Consider the following 12013-nt stretch of genomic DNA (forward strand, 5'->3'; position numbering starts at 1 on the left):
CAAAATAAGGTCAATGTTGTTAGAAGGAGAAGTGGTTACATATTTTTTCGAAGATTGAAGAAAAAAGCATTGAATATGAATACTCTCCAAACGAAATATGTGTATTGTGTTCATTGTGAGCGTGTTCATGAGACGATTTAAGCTGCAGCTTTGTGGTCAAAACAGACGTGCAGTTTTTTCCCTGCAGAAAAATAAAATAACACGGGCTCTTATGGGAACAAAATCTGCATGCAGCGCATAGCTGCATCATGTCTCTATTTCTAAATTCCATGCCAAGTTTCGATAAAAATACAAAATACTTGCTCTTTGGCATTACTGATATTGGCAGTTGACACAATCTATCATTCAAAAATTCAAATAACGTTTGTTTTGATTTTCTTAAAATGGAAGAACTAATTGAATTCATAAAAAAAACATAACCATCTTGTTTTGTTTTATAAATTCAATTATTTCTTCCACTTTAACAGCTTATAATCCATTTTTACCGTTATCTTACTAAAAAAAATTATAAAAAATATCAAGGTTATCAATTTTTTGACAGAAATCAGCATCAATAATTTATAAAGTGATGCACATGTATTTTGCGTGCAGATGTGCCGCACATCTGTTTTAGCCATTATAGGGTTTTTATTTTAAAGAACATATTTTCTTTTAAATTTTGAATATTTGGTACTACTGGCGTTATATATCATGATTCGTGAACACATCCCTAAATGTCAGTTATCTGTCATCACTTGCAGCTGTCATTTTGACCGAACAAACAAAAAACAAAAAATCCAACAAAGATAATTTTGCATTTCCAGCTTTTATCTATAAAATTTACAATTTGTGTAATATTTCCTTAAATCTATTAACAATCAATGAAACAATGAATTGATTTCCCCTTCAATAATGGACCTCTCCCCATCAGAATCGATTGATAATAAACCCCAACAAATTAATCCAAACAATACATCATCTGAACCTGGCACTGGCACATTGACAGTCGACCAACTTGATATTGAACTTTTGCCTGTTATCTACGACATCATTCGTTGGTAATTTTATTTTTTATTTCGATTTTCTTTTATTTATAGAATAGAAAAAGACAAAAAAAAAAATGCACTTTTGTTTATTGTCAAATGCCGCAAAAATAGATTAATATAATATAGATTTGTGCATTATATAAAATTAAAACAAAAATTTCATTTACTCCAGTGTGGAAAAGGATCCTCTTGACAACGCAGCTAAACAAAGAGAATCCCAAGAGTGTAGTCAAAAGGTAAAACAATTCACATTTCATCATAAATTTATCAAGATGCAAAATCAATTCTATTCATTCTAGATTCTAGAATTACAAAAACGATTCGAAAGTGCACGCAATCAAATCAAACAATTGCCGGGAATCGATTATAATAAAGAAGAACAACTCCAAAAGCTTGAGCTCCTCAAGAGCCAACTTAAATTGAAACAACAATTAATAAAGAAATACAAAAATATACAATTCTAGAGCAAAATGGTTCTACGAATTCTCTTTCGTTATTTGGCCAACAATGAGCAACTCATTCAGAAGATGTCCGAAAGCTATCCGATGAGAAGGGCTGCCCAATTGGTTGTGGCAATGATGATTAAAACGAAGAGTATGGCAGAGCAACGTGGTTTGTCTAACATGACTCCAGAGAAATTTAGGTGAGTTGCAATAAAGGAAAGATGAGAGTATGATAACATGAATTTATTGATTATTTTAGGGAATTCTTTAGGACGTTTAATAACAATCTGAAACAAGAGATCGAAGGTGTTAAGGAAGAACTTAAAAAGAAAAAGTAAACTAGATAAAACAAATAATAAAGTCTTGATAAATAAAAAAAAATATATTTATTTACTATGCAATTTTAAGTTGTTTTTAAAAATATGTAATTCCGGTAATAAGGTACTTGCTCATAATACTTCTTCGATGTTCGAAGGTTTATACATAAGTATGGGTCATGGGTTTCAACGGCAACTGATCTCATGTCGTCTTTCAAATTTTTTGAACAGTCTGAAAACTGATAGGAAAATAAATGTTCATTTTATGTATAAGCTTTTACTTAAACATTAATGATGAATGTACATCCAGCTTAATAGAGGGCATAAAAAGCTGCAAAAAAGGGCAACAGCTGCCAATGAGCTATATAAACGAAAAAGAACTGAGGAACATCAGCTTCTCAGGAGTAAAAAGAGGCAACACGAGAAAGTAGCGATTAAGGAAACAGAGGGATGCTACAACAGAAATAAAGCTCGGAGACCTAAACAAACCTAGAACTAAAGCTTACAAAGATGAACAATTAAACATTGCAGAAGAGTAGCAAGCGATGCTGAGAATTTAGTGAAATCATTTCTGCAATCTCCACAATACCGGTGTCGAAACCAACTCCGCCCAAAGACAGATTGTCGATATTGAGCTGGGCAAAGTGAAGAAAGTCATATCCAAGCTTAAGTCTAATAAAGCTGCTTGGGATGACGGCCTTACTGTCAACTTTTTAAAGCAGCAGGAGACAACCTGGTTGGAGTGTGCACCAACTCATGTACCGAATATGGTCACAGGGAAGCATGCCCGCAGAATGAAATCTCATTTTGACTGTCCGATCCTTAAGAAAGGAGCACAATCAGTCTCCTTAACATCGCCTATATGATCATCTCTCCAGTATTATGTGAACATCTGAAGCCCTTCGTCAACAATCTTATCAGTGAGGCTGTTTACTAGGAAAGTTCACCACAGACCAAATATTCACATAAGGGAAGATCTTGGAAAAAAAAACAGGAACATCAAATCGGTACCAATAGATTTCAAGGCCACGTTTAACAGTATCTAAAGAGCCATGCCAGCTGTTTAGGAAGAAAAGCTTAGATACATATGTAATTTCTCACGATTTTTATTCGAATCAATCATAAAGCCTGGGATCGAATCACAGCACACGATTACGATCAACGTTAAAGTTTTGACTATTGCCCTCTTTATTTAATCAGTAGAAAAAGATAGGGGCAGATAGCGGCCATACGTTAACGAACGTATGTCGTGATTCGACCCCTGTTTTCACTACAGTCCAAATGAGATATATTCGCAAATTAGGTCAATTCAAATTTGTAATTATTTTTTTTTTTTTGCTATACGATTTGACATTTGAAAAGATAATTTGCGAAATTATCTCATTATCTCTCATGCTATTAAGAAGTAGTATCCTGGCAAAAGATAAATATAATGTTGGTTTTGAAGCTAAAAACTGAGAATAGGCGTGAGAACCGATTTCCCCATAAGATATTCCTTCTTGTCCCTAAAACTGAGAACGTTTGTTATAATTGTACGCAGTCATTGCGTAGACAAAAGTCTGATACGCAGATCGAGATACATTTTAGCCGAGCTAAAGCTCCCATACATAAATTTTAGCTCGGCTAAATTTTTTCGATAATTTGTATGGTAGCTAAAATTTTGCTCGCTCTGCGTACCAGGCTAAAAGGTGTGATTTTTATTACCACCGGGCTAAACTGGACAAAAAAAAAATGCATTTGGGGCTAAGCCATTAGGCTAAGGTGTTTGAATTCAAAATTCAACATGTAAATTGCTTAGTCCCGACTGCGTTTTTTGTCCAGTTTAGCCCGGACGCAATAAAAAACACACCTAAATTTAACCATTCGCAGAACCGAAGTGCGGACATCAAACATACCTATTAGAACATGAAAAAATTTACAAACGAAAATGAAATAAATTACAAACGAACATACCCACTCCAAAGCTTTGAATAATGTCGTTTTCTATTGACTTTTGAGATTTTTGTGTAAAAATCTCGGATTTTCCACTGCAAATAGAATATAAAATCTAGTTTTGTAATTGTGTACGAAATCTGTGCGTACAAAAAAAAAATAAAACAACAAAATGTTCAGACAAATGTCAAACAGAGGAGTGTGTGTGTAAGTGCGTGTGTTTGTATGCGTGAAACTTAATAAAAATCCAGATTCAGAATTTTGAATCTCAGATTAATTTTTTGGAATCTCAAGGCAAATAGATCATGAAATCTGAGATTTTTTCCCCCCCACCCCCCTCCCACCCTTTCAGCTGTCAAATTCACAAATCTCATTCTGATTCTCGTCAATAGAAAACGACATAAGCTTTAGTTTAATGACAGACACCGTATTATATATCGTGATGTTTTTAAATGTAAATTTATGAGGCAATTTTCGAGTTGTAGTGGCCTTTAAGGGAAAGTTGTTTAAATATTCAAACCTTGGGGTTGTTCTTTGGAGGTGGCAAAGGGGTAGTAATACCCACTATCATTCTAATAGTAAATGAACAAATCATCTACTCATGAGTAGTTTTTACCATACACCAAAAGAACAGCGCTATTTATTTCGCTCTTTAGAATTCATTGGTTAAAATTCAGAGGTAAAAGTCTGTTTTAAGATTCATTACTTTAACAACTAAGTTAATACATGAACAAAAGTTAAAACACAGGTAATTTTTTTTCGAAGTCGATGAGTTAAAAATTAAACCATGGTTTAAAAAATTAAAATCCAATCTCAATAAAGCTGACTACACTCAACGAACATACTCCTCAAAAAAAAAGCTTTCTCAAATTTCCTACCTTTACGCTCAACTTTCCCCAAACGGCACAAATTTGAACTTCAAATTTGACGTTGACGACGCCAAATTGACAGATATACACAAACACGTCAAAAGGAAGCAAAAAAAAAAAGAAAAACCTCCCAGTTGAAAAAATCTATTTTGGTTTTTTTTTCTGTCTATTCCATCCAAAGAATACACAAAAAAGAACCAAAAAGAAAAAATACACATAAAAGGACATTGGCCGTGAACTCGATAAAAATAATATTTTGTTTGCTTAGTAAGTTCATATCAAAATAAAAAACAATTGTATCCTTTTTTCCATTAAAGTAAAAGTAGTCAGTCACTTCACTTTGATTTTAATCAACCATCAGTCACCCCAAAGGAAATCCTTTCTCTTTTTTTTTGTGGTACCACAATTTTTGGCAAACAAAACTTTGATATACTAAACAAGTCTAATCAAAAATCGCTAATAAAATAGAAGGGGTTTTGCATTTATTTCCAATCTCTTGAAACTTCCTCGTTCAAAGACAAGAGGAACCTTTAAAAGTCATAAAACATAAAACCCTCGTTGCAACAGCCCACATCTGTAAATATCATTCACTTTTTAGTCTGGCGACGAGTAGAAAGTGAAATTTTTGGTATCTTCTTTTTTTGGTTTGTCTTTCTTTTTGGTGCGGACGTGGTTCGAAGTTCTTGTTTTTATTTACTATTTCCTCCTTCAGGCATAATCCAAATAGACTTAAAACCTTCTCTAGTCTTTTGCCTTATCTAATCTTTTAATTGATTGTTTATTTTGTCGATAATGCATTTTTTTAATTGTTGTTACACACAAAATCTTATGTAAAACAAACAGAATCAGTAGACGTTGCAACGTTTACGTGTTTGCCAAGTTGCTTAACATCTTGAGATTTTATAAGAATTATGAAATTGCTACAAAATTACTTTGAGATTCAGAGCGAATAACAAATTGATGACGTCGAAGGTGAAAGGAATTTTAAATATTTTTTCTTTCATTTTTATTTTCTTTGTTTATCGATACAAGAAATGAACAAGTTGATGACTATTTTTATCGTCTCTTTTTAAGCATTTGTCATTGTTTTTGTTTATTTTTATATAATCTTAAATCATTTTTTGTTTGACAATCTGGAATCGTCTGGAAGCATTTCGAATGATTCTATATTTAATTTCAATTCAATTAAATTGTATTTATGTTCTTTTTCAGTCGTATTTTGCTTAGGTTACCTATTTTGGTATTTAATTGATTTCTTATTCTAATTGAGTTGAAGACAATAAGTTGTGGTAGTCACATCTGTTTTTAAATATGTAGGTAGTTTCTTAGAGCTTTTTATAACAGACAGAAATATGTGAAATGTTTGTGGTTACCACAAATCAAAAGAGGAATTATTCGGGATTCCCTTAAAGATATTAGTTTTTGTTGTAGTGTTTGTGTATGTATATAATATTCTCAAGAAGAGTAACAATTTCATCATCTTTTACAATTACTACACAAACCAATCTAACACAAAAATCTATATAAAGCGAGAATCATACGTTTCCCTTGTTTAGTCTTCAGTTAACCACTGATACGGCAAAAAGTTAAAACTCGATGGAAGGAAAACATATTAATAATAATAATAATAAATATTATACATTTTATCACCGGCGTCGTCGGAATTATATTCAAACTTAAACAAAAGGTATCTATTGACCTAATTAATATAAAATTAAATACTTGTAATAGATATACTCATTAAATGAATTTGTGATTTGTGCATCTTTTAATTTATTGTATTAATTTCTTTTTGGTGGTAATTTATTGCATCAGCAATTCAAGTTATAAAGGGCTTTTCAAAACCTATTGTTTGAATGACACGATATTTGAAAAAATTTTTTCTTTTTTTTTCAAAACCTGCTATACGATACAATACTAACGAATTTATTAGTTTTTAAACAGTTGGTCAAAATTTAAAAAATAAAAAATATTATGATATTAGCACAGCTTCGGAGAATAAATGCAATCACGTCAGTCTGGCAAAAGATGTGAGATAAAACAAAAGTCTTGTGATTTGTTTGCTTCTTTTTTTTTAATGGCAATTATTTTGGATGGAAAGACACAAATTTCAAAAAATATTATTTATATAACTAAAATCATATTTATTTATGGCGAAAGCATTACAATAGCAAAAGAAATGTATTAAATTTGTCTTTGATATTATTACAAGCTATGTACATAATTTTAGTCGCACAGTTATTTTTATAGCTCAATTAAAAACTAAAAAATATAGAACAACCCAATAAAGACCGACAAATGAAAGATTTTAGTATACAAAGAAAATAGGTAGTTATTAAAAATGAAAGAGAGCCACATACAAAATGGGACAAATGTAAATTAAAAAAAAAAAAACATTGGTTGTCTGTTAACTCGGTATACGGACTATAATTTTACGTGTTATCGTGATAAACAATTATTTGAAAGCAAAAAAAAAACTAAAAGGAATTGAATGTATTGGGCTGCCTTGGCATTCGAACCCTGGACGTCTGGTGCCAGAGACAACTCGTTTCACTGTTAAACAACCTGAACTGCTGACTCTTTTTAAGTAAACCTGTCTTAATTTGGAATTGGCGTCATATTGCTTGGCCTTTAAGATGAAATTGCAATATATACCACCCTCCTAACAGGCTCAGGCCTGTTCCGTCTGCATGAGTCACTTTTTCGTACATGTAGCCGTTCGTCGATTTATAAGACTTTATCACTTCAAAAAAACCAGTTTTTATTTTTTCTACGTCAAATAAAAAAATCTCTCCACTCCTTTAACAGAAACTCTTATCTATGTACAATAGTCGGAAAAAGTATTTTGACAAAATGTACATTTTTCTATCTGATGCGAATAATCTGTAATGGTTATATATAAAATAAGGAAGTTGACGGTTATAAAGTGAATTCATCAAAATGGTCTATTTTTTTTAGTACATTTTTTCATTTTTTGCCCATTTGTGGTAAATTTTAAATAGTTTTGTAATTATATTTTTGTGTTTTCATATTTGGTAATTTATAGTTTCCCGCGATAAATTCAGTCCTCCACAGATTTTTTAACAGACACACCGAAATTATGATTTGCACCAGAAGATGCACTAATTTCAATGTTTAGTTCTGCCGTTTTGTCCACTTTTTTACAAATCGGAGCCTTAAGAAGTCAGTCAGTTTTATACGTGCTTGAAACACACGTAAAATGCATTACCTTACCTTACCAACATTGAAAAAGAATGTTTGTAAAAATACTTACATTGACCATCATGAGATTCACCATAATATACTTATTAAATAACCGTCAACTTCCTTATTTTATATTTAACCATTACAGATTATTCGCATCAGTTAGAAAAATGTTCATTTTATTAAAATACTTTTTCCGACTATTGTAGATGTTTGATTTTTTTAAATTTTTCTTTTGATTCATCTGTTTCTCTTAACGATTCCTGTATTAATGTTATACGAAAAAATATTCGATGAAAAATGTTCCAGCAATACAAACTTCACTCTTGAATACCTCAAAATACCCACATACGATTTTCATTAAATTAAAGTTCCCATCTGTTATGACTTTCTTTTATTTGTATCAATTAGACATGTACCAATTGATGAAAGCTCTTTGTCCAAAATTATTCGATCATCTTTAATATCACACACAAATTTTTTACATGACTAAAAAAAATTAGATTATATCCCGTTTAGGTGAGAGATCAAAAAATGACTTAAACGCAAAAAAAAAAAATCTTTCTGAAATCTAATAAAACACTTTGAATCGCTTTCACCCAATTCTGAAATTTTATATTTGTATTGGTGAATAATCAAATAAAATTTGTTTTGCCTTTCGACTAGGAAATTTGGTTTGACGTTTAATTATTTAAACATTAGTGTTTTTGAGTGAATTCTGTTCTGCCTGTCATATTTGTGCTAATAAAACACTTTCAGAAGGCTTCTGAATAATTCCGGACGCTTCCAAACTGCAAATCGAAAACGACATAGGTCCATTTTCTTCACTCGGAGTTGAACGAAACTTGAGAATTTTTATATTAAAAATTCTCAAGTTATGTTCAACTCCGAGTGAAGAAAATGGACCATAATGTATTTCAACACAACAGAAATACTGACAATACTATACTCAATGAGGCAATAGATTAAATTTTTATTTTAAATCGCAGGGAATTTTGAAAATAAAAAAATATCAAAAATTCTGAGCTGAGCTAGATATTAATCACAATTAATCACACAATTTTTCAAACAAAAAGTTTTCAATGAAATTTACAGAAAATCACTTGAATTGGATAGCAAAATAGGGCTAAATCAAAATATACTGCGATTCAAAAAATCTTACCAATTTTTTACATGTTTACTTAAAAAAATGATATTAAGAATGCGAATAAAATTTATATTTATTTCGATTTATGTACATCGATTGAAAAACCCATAACACTTTTAACATAAGACATTTAACATTAAACATTTAAAATCATTCCGGCCTGTGTCTGTGATACACCTCAAAACTTAAAAACGATCTACTTTTAAAGGAGAATTTTTTTTTTATTTTGAGTTTTCTTTTACTTCGGGACATAACACTTGACTTTTTTATCAATATTAAACTCCTAAACTATGGATAAAATAATGAAAAAGTTTTATTTTAATAAAAAAAAATATACTGCCTGCTTCTGAGATTCGAACCTCGTCCTATCATATTCCTTGTGCGCACTCACCATCTCCATTGTGCTACCAATTCATATAAATTATGTCTTTTCTAATTTCATTTTCAATTTTTCATTGCCAGAAGCAAACAAGGAAATGAACAATTTTGACAAAAAGTTCTTTAAACAAAAATAAATCAAGAACTTCCAAAATACAAAACAAGAAAAATTAAAAAGAAAAATTATAAAAATGGACAACCAAGGGACACCGACTAAAAAACAACTAGCAGATATGCACGAGATGTTGCATAATCCAAAGGTGGACTATACGATTATTCGTGGAAAGAATGTCCTCGTTAGTCCCACCGAACAGCAATATGAATTGCTAAGGAAACGTCTTGAGGAACGTACTCTAGACAGCCGAGGAGAAACTATTTATGAGATTGGTGTTGGTGAAGGTAAAACAATAAGAAAAAATAAAATTCTTAAATATATGAATAATGATTTTGATTTAGATGGAAGCGACAGTGGACTTGACGAAGAAGAATATTCAGCTTCTGTTGCCACTTTACAATCTCTTGCAACAACTATTGACGCCGATATGGTTCTATTAAGACAAAGAAAAGGTGAGAAAGGTCTAACTGGGCAATATTTGATAAGAAAACGAGTTGACACATCGGACTTTATGGAAATCCGGTAAGGAATTTAGATACACTCAACGATAATTTAGTTCATTATATTGTGGGTTGTATTTAGAGTCGCAGTTGTTGGTAATGTGGATGCAGGAAAATCCACTTTGCTGGGAGTTCTGACACATGGGGAATTGGATAATGGACGTGGTCATGCCAGACAGAGGCTATTCCGTCACAAACACGAAATGGAAAGCGGACGAACTAGTTCCGTTGGAAATGATATTTTAGGTTCGAATTCAATTGATTCCTATGAAGAATACTAACTGACAAGTTAATTTTTTCTAAGGATTTGATAGCATAGGAAACGTGGTAAACAAACCCGATCATGGAACTCTTGACTGGGTTAAGATCTGTGAGAAGTCAGCCAAGGTAATTACATTCATCGATTTGGCAGGCCATGAGCGCTATCTTAAGACCACTGTCTTTGGAATGACTGGACATGCTCCAGATTTTGGAATGCTGATGGTAAGTTCCAATTAGATTATACTCTATTCTTGACTAACAAATTTAAATATTTTATTTAGATTGGAGCAAATGCTGGTATTGTTGGAATGACAAAGGAACATCTTGGCCTCGCATTAGCTCTCTCCGTTCCTGTTTTTGTTGTTGTGACCAAAATCGATATGTGTCCTCCAAATGTTCTACAAGATAATCTTAAGTTACTTTTTAAGATCCTAAAATCACAAGGTTGTCGAAAAGTTCCGGTTATGGTAAAGACTCCAGACGAAGTTGTCCTGAGTGCAACAAATTTTGTCTCTGAAAGGCTATGTCCCATATTTTTGGTCTCCAATGTATCTGGAGAAAATCTTCATCTGCTAAAGATGTTTTTGAACTTGTTGAGCACACGAATGGCTGGTCAGGATGATCAACCAGCTGAATTCCAAATCGATGATACATACTCTGTGCCAGGAGTGGGAACTGTAGTCTCTGGTACTTGTCTACAGGGAGTAATTAAGTTGAACGATGTCTTAATGTTGGGACCAGATCCACTTGGGCAGTTTATACCCATTGCCATTAAGAGTATCCACCGAAAGAGGATGAATGTGAAAGAAGTGCGAGGTGGTCAGACGGCTAGTTTTTCGCTAAAGAAAATCAAACGATCTCAAATAAGAAAAGGAATGGTTATGGTTAGTCCGGAATTGAAGCCACATGCATGTTGGGAATTTGAGGGAGAGATTTTGGTTCTACACCATCCTACAACGATATCATCGCGCTACCAAGCAATGGTCCATTGTGGTAGCATCAGACAGACAGCCTCCATTCTGACAATGTCCAAGGAGTGTCTCCGAACAGGAGATAAGGCTCATGTGAAATTCCGATTCATCAAGCATCCGGAGTACATTCGACCGGGCCAGCGAATGGTCTTCCGAGAAGGTCGAACAAAAGCAGTTGGAAATGTTTTAAAACCGATTACCAATTCAGTACCAGTCCAGCACCGACCAAAGCCGAATAAAATGCAAGCACGTGGCCAGCAGAATCAGAATCCAAATGTGCAGGCTGCTGCAGCATCTAAAGATCATCATCAGCAACATCAACAGCAATCTGATCATAAGCAGAATTTGGATGGCGTTTTGGAGGTCAGTGTAGACAAAAGAGACTTTTCCAGTTCGAATGTGCGTGGTGGGAAGCGAACAAAACGACCAACCGGGTCACAAGGAGGCGGTGGAGGAGGAGGAGGAGGAGTTTCGTCTAATTCAGCATCAGCTACGACGACACCGTCACAAAATACGTCACAAAATCAATCAACTTCACATATCTCTGCCAAGGTGCAGTAAGAATTAGGTGATGACCGAAAGTAAAAGGGGAGTAAAAGAATCGGTGATTTTGATACAAAAAAATAAAAAGTGGAGATATTTTCTCGGCGCATAGCGGGTGGGAAGTTTATAAGGATTTATCATAAGAAAAGAAAAAAAGTTTTGTTTTTTGCTTAAAGTTAGCGTTGCTAAATTCGTTTTTTTTTTCTTTTTCGGTTTTTTGTTCAAATGCAATTACTTCTTTAAACTTTTAACATTTTTTTAAATAAGAAAATGTTTAAAAGACAACAAAAAAAAAATGAGTAATATGA

The 12013-nt window shown here is 32.8% G+C and overlaps 3 protein-coding genes across 4 annotated transcripts; all 3 read left to right on the forward strand.

Annotated features, from left to right (window-relative positions):
• Positions 1-726: 726 nt before the first annotated feature.
• On the forward strand, positions 727-1490 carry LOC129921493 (mediator of RNA polymerase II transcription subunit 9). Its single transcript, XM_056003335.1, has 3 exons — positions 727-1037; positions 1198-1261; positions 1325-1490. The coding sequence occupies exons 1-3, from the start codon at positions 892-894 to the stop codon at positions 1487-1489; spliced, it is 375 nt and encodes a 124-aa protein (XP_055859310.1). The 5' UTR covers positions 727-891; the 3' UTR covers position 1490.
• A 5-nt stretch (positions 1491-1495) lies between these two features.
• On the forward strand, positions 1496-1869 carry LOC129921494 (protein NCBP2AS2 homolog). Its single transcript, XM_056003336.1, has 2 exons — positions 1496-1668; positions 1728-1869. Exons 1-2 carry the CDS (start codon positions 1496-1498, stop codon positions 1804-1806), a joined length of 252 nt encoding a protein of 83 aa, XP_055859311.1. The 3' UTR covers positions 1807-1869.
• Positions 1870-4697: 2828 nt separating this feature from the next.
• LOC129905625 (GTP-binding protein 1) lies at positions 4698-11724 on the forward strand. Of its 2 annotated transcripts, none has more exons than XM_055981153.1 (6): positions 4698-4853; positions 9400-9714; positions 9772-9952; positions 10013-10176; positions 10235-10413; positions 10473-11724. In XM_055981153.1, the coding sequence occupies exons 2-6, from the start codon at positions 9507-9509 to the stop codon at positions 11721-11723; spliced, it is 1983 nt and encodes a 660-aa protein (XP_055837128.1). In that variant the 5' UTR covers positions 4698-4853; positions 9400-9506; the 3' UTR covers position 11724. The 2 variants fall into 2 exon arrangements, with proteins under 2 accessions (XP_055837128.1, XP_055837129.1); XM_055981154.1 differs by lacking the exon at positions 4698-4853 and adding an exon at positions 6119-6273.
• Positions 11725-12013: the final 289 nt, after the last annotated feature.

This window comes from Episyrphus balteatus, chromosome 1 (genome assembly GCF_945859705.1).
Source record: "Episyrphus balteatus chromosome 1, idEpiBalt1.1, whole genome shotgun sequence".
NCBI classification, from domain to species: domain Eukaryota; kingdom Metazoa; phylum Arthropoda; class Insecta; order Diptera; family Syrphidae; genus Episyrphus; species Episyrphus balteatus.